The sequence below is a fragment of the Doryrhamphus excisus genome, chromosome 17, assembly GCF_030265055.1.
Source record: "Doryrhamphus excisus isolate RoL2022-K1 chromosome 17, RoL_Dexc_1.0, whole genome shotgun sequence".
Lineage (NCBI taxonomy): Eukaryota > Metazoa > Chordata > Actinopteri > Syngnathiformes > Syngnathidae > Doryrhamphus > Doryrhamphus excisus.
The window spans coordinates 15,990,065-16,004,981 of NC_080482.1; the positions used below are offsets into that span (position 1 = coordinate 15,990,065).

Genomic DNA, 14,917 nt, shown 5'->3' on the forward strand with positions numbered 1-14,917 from the left:
TGGGGGTGGTGGGGTGGGGTACCGACATCTGGTCGGCAAATGTGAGGTCCAACTCAGGAGAAAATGGTATGAAATGATACACAAGAAGCTGTATAAAGTAGACTTATAAGAATATATTTGTTTCCTAAAGTGCTACTTTTGACCATCTTGATCCTTCATGATGGTTGCCGTGGTTGAATGGTTTAGACCTGGGGTGTCCGGACCTTCTGCTGGGTGCCGCATAATCAAAAATGAAAGGAAGCTACTTGCTACTTTGCTATTTTGTAAAGCAACACACATAGATATTCTAAGAAGTGATCTTTTATGAAAAGTATATTATTATTATGAACATCGCTCTTTGCTGTTTTTTTTCTACTTTTGCTGTTCTTTTACATTTTCCGAATACTTCTGCTTTCTTCTGAAATTAGCGTCACAATTTTGAACTCCATAATTTAAATATTTTGCAACAGTGTGACTTTATTCTCATAATATTTTCATCTTATTCCAATAACATCATTAAGAAAACATAAATTGCGACTTTTTGTTCTCATTTGTAGACGGCTTTTTTTCCTCTTAATATTTTCACTTCATAAATTTACAACAATTTTTAATCATTCCTAACTGTGCTGTTTATTATACAATTCTAATTATTTCCCATAATATTTTGGCTTTATTCTTGTTATATTATTGTAACTTTTCCTGCAACCAATTTTTTTTTTTAAATGACAACTTCACTTGTTGTTGATTTGCTTGTTTCTCATAATAATAATATATAATAACAATAATATATGATATATATTATATTTTTATATATAATAATGATATAATATATAATAATTATAATAATAATTAAATGTGTTTTCTGTAATATTTCAACTGTATGCTGCTGTGATGACCTTATTTTTTTCACGTTACACTGTTATTTTTGAAATTAAAATTATGCTTTTTTTTCTTATTACCACTTTTTTCTCATAATATTTTGACTTTATTCTTGTTATATTATTGTAACTTTTCCTGCAACCAATTTTTTTTTAATGACAACTTCACTTGTTGTTGATTTGCTTGTTTCTCATAATAATAATATATAATAACAATAATATATGATATATATTATATTTTTATATATAATAAATATATAATATATAATAATTATAATAATAATTAAATGTGTTTTCTGTAATATTTCAACTATATGCTGCTATGATGACCTTATTTTTTTCACGTTACACTGTTATTTTTGAAATTAAAATTATGCTTTTTTTTCTTATTACCACTTTTTTCTCATAATATTTTGACTTTATTCTTGTTATATTATTGTAACTTTTCCTGCAACCAATTTTTTTTAATGACAACTTCACTTGTTGTTGATTTGCTTGTTTCTCATAATAATAATATATAATAACAATAATATATGATATATATTATATTTTTATATATAATAAATATATAATATATAATAATTATAATAATAATTACATGTGTTTTCTGTAATATTTCAACTATATGCTGCTATGATGACCTTATTTTTTTCACGTTACACTGTTATTTTTGAAATTAAAATTATGCTTTTTTTTCTTATTACCACTTTTTTCTCATAATATTTTGGCTTTATTCTTGTTATATTATTGTAACTTTTCCTGCAACCAATTTTTTTTTAATGACAACTTCACTTGTTGTTGATTTGTTTGTTTCTCATAATAATAATAATATAATAACAATAATATATAATATATATTATATTTTTCTATATAATAATTATATAATATATAATAATTATAATAATAATTACATGTTTTTTCTGTAATATTTCAACTGTATGCTGCTATGATGACTTTATTTTTACACGTTACACTGTTATTTTTGTAAAATTATGCTTTTTTTATTATTACCACTTTTTTCTCATAATATTTTGACTTTATTCTTGTCAAATTCAATTTAAACATTTTCAACTTTCTTCTTGTAAATGTTCTTCTCATAGTTATGGCTTTATTCCCATAATATTTTGACTTCAATGTGCTGCGGGCCAATAAAAACACAACAGCGGGACGAAATGGCCCCCGGACCGCACTTTGGACAGAGCATGGGGCCAATGTTGGTTGATGTTTTGTCCCCTTTCAGAGCATTTTATGACGTTGACTTCCCATTGCTTGGGTCCACACTAAGTTTTTCATTGTTTTATGGGAGAAAACATTATTATCCATCATAAAATAATAATTTAGTGTTTATAGTATGACGATGGTCAACAAAGGACAACAATGGAGGACATCTTTTTGTATTTCGGGGGACCATTTTCTTTCAACTAGTCAACATGCTGCCAAAAAAATGTTACAAATCAGTTATTTATCCAATAGAAACATCCAGAAAGGAAGAAATGGGCCTTTTGACTCCGTCTTGAGGTTGCGACCAGATGTTGGAATTTAGCATGCGATCATAACTCTCTGGAGATACGCACACACACACACACACACCACCTGCATGTAAAAATATGAAAACACAAGCACTACTCAGGTCCACGTGTGTCGCAAGTGGCTGGCAGAAAAGCTCCGCAACGGCAGCGGCGGCAGCGGCGGAGCTAGCAGGCGTGACCTGTTTGCTCACCCCGTCCCGCACTAATTTGTTCCATGTTTGACAGAGCCATTAAGATGTTATTACATGTTTCCAGCGCACTTAGAGAGGGAGCCATGACACCGCCGGCTTGTTTCTTTGGTGGTGCGCCCTTTGAAGGCTAAACGCGGCCCACTCACGCCACCGCCGCCGCTATCTTGACATTCAACGTTCCAGTATGTTGCCTGGTGTTTTTAGTCAAATAAACAACTGTGGCTTTAAGATCCACTTGTATTTGTGGCAAAAGTAATGAGACACAGCTCTTAAAGGGACAGTACGCAACTGGCATTTTCTGGCGTACAATCATTATTATTTTACAAACTTGACCAAAACAGACTTTACGTCATTTTACGTCAAGTTCCAACATGAATAAAAGAATATAGAACAGGCTGAATAGGTGTATGCTAACAAGCTAAGATATGCTAACAAATGCTTATTCAGCTACACAAAAATAAACATAAAAGGTGTCCAGTGTTTTTGTAACATAACAAACAGTTTTAAGTACCGTAACTTTTGTTTTCTTCATAGCAGTAAGAATAGCCTTCGCTTTACACCAGACCCTAACACGTTTGGGTGGGGGGGCGTTTGTGTTCTGTTGTTCTCAGTTGTCTTTGTAAGCTAACGTCTACTGTTTAAATAGTGAATTGTTAAGTAGGAGATATCGGTGTGAAACTACAGTGCCCTCTTGTGGCTGTCTGTGGAAATTCCATACATATTTTTTCATTTTTAAGTCGCTCTGGAGTATAAGTTGCAGGAACAGCCAACCTATGAAAAAAAGTGTGACTATAAAAATAAAATACGGTAATTTAGGTAACTTGAACATGCTTAAATAACAGCAAATTTAAAATATTTTGAAAAAACGTGAAAATGGGAAGCCGGAAAAATTGAAAGCAACGTGTCGAGGGACAGCTGAACAGTCTCTGAGTTTAAAGGTTTGAGCGAAGTTCTCGGTTGTCCCTGAATCCCAAGTCTGGCATGCTTCCATCTTTGTGGGAACACTTTGGGAAGACGCTTTTCTCTTCCCAAGCGAAGTCCAGAAAGGCATGCTTGGATGAGTTTTATGTGGAAGGTCTAGAACCGGTCCAACATTACAAAATTCCCAGACACTCCAAAATCTTGTAGAAGAGCAGGAACACTTTTACTTTCTGTTATAGCCGTAACCGTGTGGCCATATACTTCCGTTTCCATGATGCTCGCATCTAAAAAAAAAAAAAAGTCTTTCCACAGTAAGACCTGGGAAGCAAACATCACGGATGACGAGACTTGAAGGCCTCGCTTCTAGCTGGTCCTCCAACAGAACCCAAAAGCAGCGGTAGGTGTCGTGTTTTGCCGCATCTGCTGATTCCCGATTTTATGTGTGCAGGCCAATCCTTTCTTCATCGGGCTGATCATCCTGGAGATGGTGCTAGGCTTGTTTATGTCAGAAGCTCCGCTGTACAACATCGGTGATGGAATCATCTCCATATCATTGGGAATGATATCCAGACTCCCGCTGTGAGTGTTCTCTGCCCGGTCACGGTCTTCATCTGTGTGCCGCGTCTCAGTGTCTCCTATTGCCCCACTTCAGGGTGCTGATGCAAGGCTTCGAGTTGTCGGCCTACGTGTACGTGTGGGACCGCTACCGCTTCCTGGAGCTGCCCTGGGACTCCTCCTGGACCTGGTGCTTCGCCTTTCTGGCCGTGGACTTCTGCTACTACTGGTTCCACCGCTCGGCCCACGGTACTGAAACACACACGGGTGCTGGTTTCTACTGAACCGGTCTTGGGAAACCACCAGCATGAGCAAAGTGCTCAGTCGGCATTATTAGCGCGGATGACTTCAGAGTCAGAAAGAAGTGAACAAAAAAAGTACAAAGTAAGCTGATGATGAATGGCTGTCAAAAGGAGATTTACTTGGAGGAGGAAGATGCGTTGCTGGATGTTCCCGAGGAGGCCATCATTTGTGCTGTACGCCGTGGAAGCGCAGCTGCTAACCAGCCATGGAGGGTCTCCAAGGGGGGGGGGGGGGGGGGGGGGTTACGTGCTGTATAGAATAATCCTCCCACATAAATGGTGGATGAAGCAAGCCTGTGAGTAAAGCTGAGCAGGAGGCTTTTCTTCTTTTTACCGCAGATTTCACCCAAATGCAAAAAATACAATAACAAAATTAGCTGATGATAATGATTTAAGGCAGGATTACCCAAAACCAATGTCACTGATTTCAACAAAATGCTTGTTGAAAATATTAATTTGTGAAAAAAAAAAATGACTTTTTTATTATTTTTAGTTGACTTTTCTCAACTTGGCGAGGAACTAACTATATTTCAATCGAAAGTTGTAGCTGAGGCACGGTGGTCGAGTGGTTAGCGCAAAGACCTCACAGCTAGGAGACCAGGGTTCAATTCCACCCTCGGGCATCTCTGTGTGGAGTTTGCATGTTCTCCCCGTGCATGCGTGGGTTTTCTCCGGGTACTCCGGTTTCCTCCCACATTCCAAAAACATGCTAGGTTAATTAGCCACTCCAAATTGTCCATAGGTATGAATGTGAGTGTGAATGGTTGTTTGTCTATATGTGCCCTGTGATTGGCTGGCGACCAGTCCAGGGTGTACCCCGCCTCTCGCCCGAAGACAGCTGGGATAGGCTCCAGCACCCCCCATGACCCTTGTGAGGAAAAGCGGTAGAAAATAAATGAATGAGTTCTCCTCCTCATTTGTGTGGAAGTGGTAACTTTTTGGCTTCTTATTTTGTCTTTCCCCACCCTCGGCCATCTCTGTGTGGAGTTTGCATGTTCTCCCCGTGCATGCGTGGGTTTTCTCCGGGTACTACGGTTTCCTCCCACATTCCAAAAACATGCTAGGTTAATTAGCCACTCCAAATTGTCCATAGGTATGAATGTGAGTGTGAATGGTTGTTTGTCTATATGTGCCCTGTGATTGGCTGGCGACCAGTCTAGGGTGTACCCCGCCTTACGCCCGAAGACAGCTGGGATAGGCTCCAGCACAGGAAAAAGCGGTAGAAAATGAATGAATGAATGAATGAATGAGTAAAAGTAAAATAAAAGTAAAGTAAAATTCATTAAAATATGTAAATATCAATAAGTATAATATTTAGAAAAAAATAAAATGACAGTTACATTTATTGCAAAATGTAATTATTTTATTAGTAAATAATGAATGAACAATTGAACAATTGTAATAAAATAAGGAGAATATTTAGATAAAATAAACGAATGAAACAAATGTGGTATTTATTGCAAGTTATTTTTTCCCCATGAATAATGCAGACTGGCTGCACGCTGGACGAGTGGTTAACGCGCAGGCCACAGTCCATAGGTATGAATGTGAGTGTGAATGGTTGTTTGTCTATACGTGCCCTGTGATTGGCTGGCCACCAGTCCAGAGTGGACCCCGCCTCTCGCCCAAAGACAGCTGGGATAGGCTCCAGCATGCCCGCGGCCCCTCGTGAGGATAAGCCAGGGGTGGGCAAACTACGGCCCGGGGGCCACATCCGGCCCGCCAAGTGTTTCAATATGGCCCGCCTGTTTTTTCCAAATATTTCATTTGAACTCAACATACAACCTGGCATCGTGGCTTGGGCCAATTTTTTGATGGTTGAGGTAGCTGCTTTATCAATTTCGTTATTTGATGTGGTCTGTTGTTTACAAAATACTCCTGGAAAAATTAGCACAAGCACAATAATAGTAATACAAATAATAATAATAATAATGTTGTCAATAATGATAATAATACTACTATTATATTAATATTGTTGTTAATAATATTAATATAATAATGGTAGTAATATTACAAAATACTCCTGGAAAAAGGAGCACAAGCACAATAATAGTAATACAAATAATAATAATAATAATGTTGTCAATAATGATAATAATACTACTATTATATTAATATTGTTGTTAATAATATTAATATAATAATGGTAGTAATATTACAAAATACTCCTGGAAAAAGGAGCACAAGCACAATAATAGTAATACAAATAATAATAATAATAATGTTGTCAATAATGATAATAATACTACTATTATATTAATATTGTTGTTAATAATATTAATATAATAATGGTAGTAATATTACAAAATACTCCTGGGAAAAGGAGCACAAGCACAATAATAGTAATACAAATAATAATAATAATAATGTTGTCAATAATGATAATAATACTACTATTATATTAATATTGTTGTTAATAATATTAATATAATAATGGTAGTAATATTACAAAATACTCCTGGGAAAACAATTACAATAATAGTAATACAAATAATAATAATACTAATAATAATGTTGTTGTCAATAATGATAATACTACTATTATATTAATATTGTTGGTCATAATATTAATATAATAATGGTATTATTATTAACAAAAATAATAATAATAATATAATAACATTACTATAACTAATAATAATAATTCTAATAAAAATAACAATAATAATAATAATAATAATACATTTAATTTCTAACACACTTTACATCAAATAAATGATTTCAAAGTGCACATATAGCAGATTGCATGACACTTTTACATGTAAAATATGTGTAAAAATATACGTGTACAAATGGACTGTTACCTGTAAAATACTATATAATCCGCCCCGTCAATTTTGTTAAATCAATTGCCCACCCCTGGGATAAGTGATAGAAAATGAATGAATGAATGAATCTTTAAAAATCAATAAAACAGAAATAAATAGAATATTTTGATCCAATGAAATGAAATAAATATATTTAAAAAAAATGACATGAGGTATTTATTTGCTCTCTGTGAATAATGGGCGCTCTAATGAATGAATCTTTGAAATTCATAAAATAAATAGAATATTTAGATGAAAATAAAATGAAAGAAATATATAAATAAAACATTTAGAACATGGTATTTATTGCCAGATTGTAGTGAGTCATTAACCAATTTTTTAAATATATATGTAATAAAATAGAAAACTTTTTTAATGGAATAAAATTACCAACAGGTATTTAAATAAAAATTGTTGACACATGATATTTATTATTAAATTTTTTTTCTTGTGATTGTTCTGCCTTGGCAAAGGTCTGCATTCTATTAGCGCTTCAATTTAATACACTTTTCTTCCCTGGTTTTTGTTTGAAACATGTAAAATTCCCTTCATGTCAAAGCATAAGAGCCATAAATCTTAATGTTTCATGATATGGAGAGCGTCCAACATGAAATTGCAAAAAAGATTCACATCCTCCACTGGGGATGTGAAGCCATTATGAGCCTCGATGTTAAAGCACCACTTTCAACTTAACACTTTTATGGCCTCCCCAATTTTTTTTTTTCCCCCTTTGAGTTTCCCTCTGGCGGCCGCCACATGAAAGCACGACTGGCGCGTAATTAAGTGGAAACACTTTGAGAGGCAGTCAGACGTCCATGCTGATGTCTTCATTACTGAGGAGACATTTCTATTTGGCTTCGCTCTCCCCAGACGGCGTGATCTCGGAGGCAAAATTTAGGATTCTCCACTTGACGGAAAACTCCAGAGGCCAAACCGCGGCCTTTCCTGGCATTTGATCCAAATGCAATACACAGGACACGGGACGTTTAGGATCCGGGTCTGCACTGCAGTTTTTCAACATTTGTGTGCCTTTTGTTGACCTCGTGATCAGGGTCTGTGTCCCAAAATTTCAGGTCTTGTCATTTAGCGCATGGAGAATCCAGCGGCAGCTTTCCACCGCAAAGTGTTACCTCGGAGCCAAAATGCGACCTTTAGTTAAAATGGAACCGCATTGATCAAATAACCTGAAGCCCCGACAAGAATAGAAAACATTTAAGTGCATATTTTGTGTGCTGCCACGCGTGCCACGGTTCAGACTATTTATGTTCCAATGCAGCCTGGTACCAGATGCTTTATGGGCCGAGCCGGGTCGGATGCGGCCGTGTTGTTGACAGGCGTGTTGATACTGTTTACTCTACGCTCCTATCTGCAGCGCCACTAATAGCAGCTCTGCATCTATATGCAGCCGCGCTAGCCGGGCGGAGACCATTCATCAGCCGCTCAGCCGTCGTGGCTTTGATTATACGTCAGATCATGGAGACGTCTCACCGCACCGCCGAGTGCTAGCTCTCCGCTGCACTTTTAGCCACCAAAAAACGCCACGCTGCTTGTCCAAAACCTCTCGTGAAATGGTCCTGTGACTTTTCCCGAGTCTTTTAGGAAATGCGTTACAAGCCCCTTGGGGCTCGCTCCGACAGCTTCCATTCTACCTGGAAGACTTTTTCACAGTGTCGGTGGGATTGGTTTTTGCCCATTGGGATTGTTTTTTGTCGGTTCCATACATATATTTTCTTCCGCTAATGGGGGTTAATCGGGGTTTCCAGACATCTCTTCCGGTTCCACCAAGGGGACACCAGCTGTTTCGTAGGTCTACCCCCGGGACTCCTCCTGGCGGACCAGGGAGGCATCCAAGCAACCTCAAGTGGCTCCTTTTGCTGTGAAGTAGCCCCCCCCCCCTGGACGACCAAACACTTCACCCCATCTCAACTGCTTTGGCTGTGGGAGCCACCTTCAACCCGAGACCCAAATTGTGGACATTTTTCAACTCAGACTCCTCATATCATATCTTATACAGTAAACCTCGGATATATCGGATTCAATTGTTCCCACTGGTTTTGTCCGATATAAGCGAAATGCGTTATATGCGTATACCGGAAAATGTCCGTTTTACGCATATATGGGATTTATATCCGGTATATGCGTAAATGGGATTTTATCCGTTATAAAAAGGCACTTCCTTGACTATGTTTCCAATGTACCTGGACGCGCAGGCAACGCTGCAAACGCTGCAAATGACGTCGTATAGCGGCCTGTCACGATTCGGCGAATCGGAGCGCCACGATGCGGCCATCCGATATATGCGAGGGAAATTTCATGGAAATGCATTGGAACGGGACTGGAGATTTTGTCCGAAATAGGCGAAATCCGTTATAAAAAATCCGATATATGCAATGAATTTTTATTGGAAATGCATTACAGAAAAATCGCTTCTTTTTTATCTGTCTGTTGTGAGCGAATTTCCGATATATCCGAGTCCAATATATCCGAGGTTTATTGTATTTGAAAGGACTGTGATTAATAACACCATGTGATTTGCAGCACTGAGACGCTGGTGGTACCTCCAGCATGCCATGTTAGGTCTCCACAAGAACACAAGGCAGGCAAAGGCAAAAACTCTCAATCCATTGAAAACACCTCCGCGACCCACTTCTGGGTCCCAACCAACCAGTTGAGAAACACTGTCTTAGAGGGAGTTCAGCCAGCAGATGAAAGTGCTATCTGATGCTTACTCTTTCCATCAGAACCAAAGCTCATGTCCAAAGGCGAGGATAGGAGTAGGAGTTTGACCAGTAAATGGACCGAGATACTAGAACTTGAACCTGGGGCCAGACCTCACTTCCAACCCTTTTGAGGACCATGGCCTCAGATTCGGAGGTGCTGAGTCACATCCCAGACCTGGGCTCGGATCTGTGTGTGGAGTTAGTGTGTTCTCTCTGTGCTTGTGTGGGTTTTGTGCGGCTACTCCAACTTCCTCCTACATCCCAAAAACAGTCGGTGTAGATCAGGGGTGGGCAAACTTTTTGACTCGCGGGCCGCATTGATTTACAAAATTGACAGGGGGCCAGAATATATATTTTACGCATATAATTCTAACAGTCCACCTGGAATGATTTTATCTGTAAGTGTCATGCAACCTGCTATGTATATGTGCTTGTGTCCTTTTTTCAGGAGCACTTTGTAAACAGCAGATCACATCAAATAAACAAATTGATTAAAAAAAAACTACCTAAACCATCAAAAGGTTGGCTAAAGCCATGATGTCAGGTTGTATGTTAAGTTTGGAAAGAACGTGCGGGCCATATTTAAACACTTGGCGGGCCGGATGTGGCCCCCGGGCCGTAGTTTGCCCACCCCTGACCTAAACCATCAAAAGGTTGGCTAAAGCCATGATGTCAGGTTGTATGTTAAGTTTGGAAAGAACGTGCGGGCCATATTTAAACACTTGGCGGGCCGGATGTGGCCCCCGGGCCGTAGTTTGCCCACCCCTGACCTAAACCATCAAAAGGTTGGCAAAAGCCATGATGTCAGGTTGTATGTTAAGTTTGGAAAGAACGTGCGGGCCATATTTAAAACACTTGGCGGGCCGGATGTGGCCCCCGGGCCGTAGTTTGCCCACCCCTGACCTAAACCATCAAAAGGTTGGCAAAAGCTATGATGTCAGGTTGTATGTTAAGTTTGGAAAGAACGTGCGGGCCATATTTAAACACTTGGCGGGCCGGATGTGGCCCCCGGGCCGTAGTTTGCCCACCCCTGGTGTAGATTGTCAGTCATGCAGGTCATGGACTGGTCCAGGTGCTTGGTTCAGCCTTGGCAGATCCCCCAAACATGGCTCTTAGGCTAATTGGAGACAAGGTGTGAAGGTTGTTTGCCTTGTGATTCGGCGGTAGAGTGGTTAGCGCGCAGACCTCACAGCTAGGAGACCAGGGTTCAATTCCGCCCTCGGCCATCTCTGTGTGGAGTTTGCATGTTCTCCCCGTGGGTTTTCTCCGGGTACTCCGGTTTCCTCCCACATTCCTACCGACATTGGCAACTCCAAATTGTCCATAGGTATATGAATGTGAGTGTGAATGGTTGTTTGTCTATATGTGCCCTGTGATTGGCTGGCGACCAGTCCAGGGTGTACCCCGCCTCTCGCCCGAAGACAGCTGGGATAGGCTCCAGCACCCCCCGCGACCCTCGTGAGGAAAAAGCGGTAGAAAATGAATGAATGAATGAATGGCCAGTCCAGGGTCTACCCTGCCTCTCACCTAACGTCAGCTGGAGTAGACTCCAGCTCACTCGTGACCCTAAGGACGACTGTATAGAAAATGGCCGAATGGATGGATGTGTCCGTTCAGTCGAGATGGAAAAGGACTCTAGTGCTCTAAAGCCGTCATCTGTCAGCCATCAAAGACTGTCAGAAGCAGTTTTCGATGTTTTGAACTTGGCTCTCTTAGCTCACTGCTTCCTGTCTACTGGTCCGACTTAGACCAGTCAAGACAAACAGATGTGCTAGCACTCCTCCACTGTCCGTCCCCCAGGACGCCCAGCCAATGTGGATGTTATTGTTTAAAGAGGAGCTCCTCCTGGCTGGAAGGAGGGGCGGGGGCGGGGGGGGGGGGTGTCGTATGAGCAAGCTTGCCCCCGTGGGGATGGACAGGGGCTTCATAAATCTTCGCTTGTGACGGCGAGTTCCTGGCCTCGGCGCAGGTTGCGGGGCTCACATAAGGATCGGAACCCGCCCCCCTTTTACTCGTGAGCCAGGATGTGGGCAGAAGAAAGCGAGCAAAAGTCCTAGCGGGGGCAGGGATGACATCAACAGCAGCATGGAAGTCACCGAGTCTTGCGTGTACGTACAGCGTTTAACCATGTTGGGGTGGCCTATGCTGCCCTGTGGCACTCCGCTCACTGCAATGGCAAACTTCCTTCTGTCAACAACGCTGACAGAACAGCAGCTTTCCGGTGCTGACGCCTCCAAACGCTGAACTGAAGACGGAAAAGTTTCCTTTCAGCAGAGCATCGTTAAATAAGTATGGGCGTGTTCAAACAAGTAAATGCGAGCAGAGCATCGTTAAGTATGGATCTCAATTAAGGACAAGCCCAATCAAGGGACAGAAATGGTAATAATATTTAATAAAATGTAATAATACATATTCATTTATCTGTACTGTACAGACTGAACTTGAAACCGAAACCAGGAAAATGCAACAAAAGGCATACAAATGTATTCATGAATCAAATTGCATGTTGAGTACTCTAAATTAGTACATGTTGGTAGGTCTGCATTCAAAGCCTCTCGCTCCCTGACACTTTCCTGTGTCAAATAGTGGGGCACTGACCTATGCACTGTGGTCCCCCACTATTGTTGTTTTGCTAACCGCTATTTAAAGTATGTGCAGTGAAACATTTATGATAGTCGTCTTTGAAAAGGAGCATGTCCAAAATAACGTCGGCGAAGGCGCAGCTCTCATCTTACTCATTCAGTAAATTAGTAATTTAATAAAAAAAAAATGAATGTAGCACATTCATTCATTTTCTACCGTTTTCCGTGCTGGAGCCTATCCCAGCTGTCTTCGGGCGAGAGGCGAGGTACAGCCAATCACAGGGCACATATAGACAAACAACCATTCACACTCACATTCATACCTATGGACAATTTGGAGTCGTCAATTAACCTAGCATGTTTTTGGAATGTGGGAGGAAACCGGAGTACCCGGAGAAAACCCACGCATGCACGGGGAGAACATGCAAACTCCACACAGAGATGGCCGAGGGTGGGGAAAGACAAAATAAGAAGCGAAAAAGTTACCACTTCCACACAAAATAGGAGGAGAACTCATTCATTCATTCATTTTCTACCGCTTTTCCTCACGAGGGTCGCGGGGGGTGCTGGAGCCTATCCCAGCTGTCTTCGGGCGAGAGGCGGGGTACACCCTGGACTGGTCGCCAGCCAATCACAGGGCACATAGTATAGACAAACAACCATTCACACTCACATTCATACCTATGGACAATTTGGAGTCGTCAATTAACCTAGCATGTTTTTGGAATGTGGGAGGAAACCGGAGTACCCGGAGAAAACCCACTCATGCACGGGGAGAACATGCAAACTCCACACAGAGATGCCCGAGGGTGGAATTGAACCCTGGTCTCCTAGCTGTGAGGTCTGCGCGCTAACCACTAGACCGCCGTGCCGCCCGAATGTATTGTACATGATTACAAAAAATATAAGCAAAGTTGATTGCAAGTATTGGCTAAGCCTCAGTTTGTAAACAAAACGACAAAATAACATACAGCCAAAGGTGTTAGATCCCCAATCAGATCAGGTGGAGGTGGCCCGGGACCGGGGACTGGGGAAGTCTTGTCTGGGTCTACTAAGACTACTGCCCCCAAGACCCGGATCAGCGGAAGAGATTGGAATGGAATGGGTTAGTTCGCTAGCTTAACTTGTTAGCTTGCTAGCTTGCTAGCTTGCAGAGTCCCTGTAGCATAATAGTCATGCAATCTGGCGTAAACAATAACTAATTGAAGTTTAATGGTGACTACATAGGTCATATTTCATGTCTACAGGGCTTTCATAATATTAAATAATATTAAAACATGTATTTAGAGTGTAAGTTTTTCTATGTTCTAACTATGAAAATACAGTAAACCTCGAATAAACCCCACTGGTTTTGTCCGATATAAGCGAAATCCGTTATATGCGTATACCGGAAAATGTCCGTTTTACGCATATATGGGATTTATATCCGGTATATGCGTAAATGGGATTTTATCCGTTATAAAAAGGCACTTCCTTGACTATGTTTCCAATGTACCTGGACGCGCAGGCAACGCTGCAAACGCTGCAAATGACGTCGTATAGCGGCCTGTCACGATTCGGCGAATCGGAGCGCCACGATGCGGCCATCCGATATATGCGAGGGAAATTTCATGGAAATGCATTGGAACGGGACTGGAGATTTTGTCCGAAATAGGCGAAATCCGTTATAAAAAAATCCGATATATGCAATGAATTTTTATTGGAAATGCATTACAGAAAAATCGCTTCTTTTTTATCTGTCCGTTGTGAGCGAATTTCCGATATATCCGAGTCCGATATATCCGAGGTTTACTGTATTACTTTTATTATTAACATATGCATATTAACATTGAAGCCCATATTGTCGCAGTTGGGTCTGGAGTCAATGAAGTGCTATAAAGGAGAGACGGCTGTAGATATTTATGTCATAAGTAGGAATGACAAGATGGTGACGCTCCTGCAGTGAACGTATGGACCTGCATCGCTTCAATTCTCTGGGATTCATTTTTAAAGTCGGCTAATTAGAATCAGGGGCCCCAAAGAAAATACCCCCTCACCATTACGATTATTTTATGTTTTTGGAAAAGCTGCCCTCAGGCTGGTGAGATGTTCTCATGCTAGCCTCACCTTCCCGTATGTTCCATCCCAAATCTTCTGGGTGTCGCTGACAGCTTCTTAAATCAGCACATCTTCTGCTCTCACTTTGTAAAGAATAGAGCAATGCAGTGAAAAGAAAGATTATGTCAATATGATGGTATATAAGAGGAAGTTGTTTGTCGGAGCCCAAAGTGGGCGAGACCAGGAAGAGTGTGTTTTGGTTTCGTGACTGAGCTGTGTGGATAGGGCATGAAGTTAAACGGCGGTGGCGGCAGGGAGTTGGACGAGCGTCCACTGAGCCCCGGCTGCCTGTTTGGGTTGGCTCCCCGTCCGTGGGCCCTCCAATCCAAACACGGGAAGGTTGTTCACAGCCCATT

At 40.8% G+C, this 14,917-nt stretch overlaps 1 protein-coding gene across 1 annotated transcript in view; it reads left to right on the forward strand.

Moving 5' to 3' along the window:
• agmo (alkylglycerol monooxygenase) overlaps positions 1 to 14,917 on the forward strand; it is an 85,273-nt gene that overhangs the window by 5,334 nt on the left and 65,022 nt on the right. Inside the window, exons 2-3 of the mRNA XM_058054026.1 lie at positions 3,947 to 4,077; positions 4,151 to 4,302. Of these exons, the coding sequence (XP_057910009.1) occupies positions 3,947 to 4,077; positions 4,151 to 4,302 (283 nt within the window). The remainder of the gene's footprint in view (positions 1 to 3,946; positions 4,078 to 4,150; positions 4,303 to 14,917) is intronic.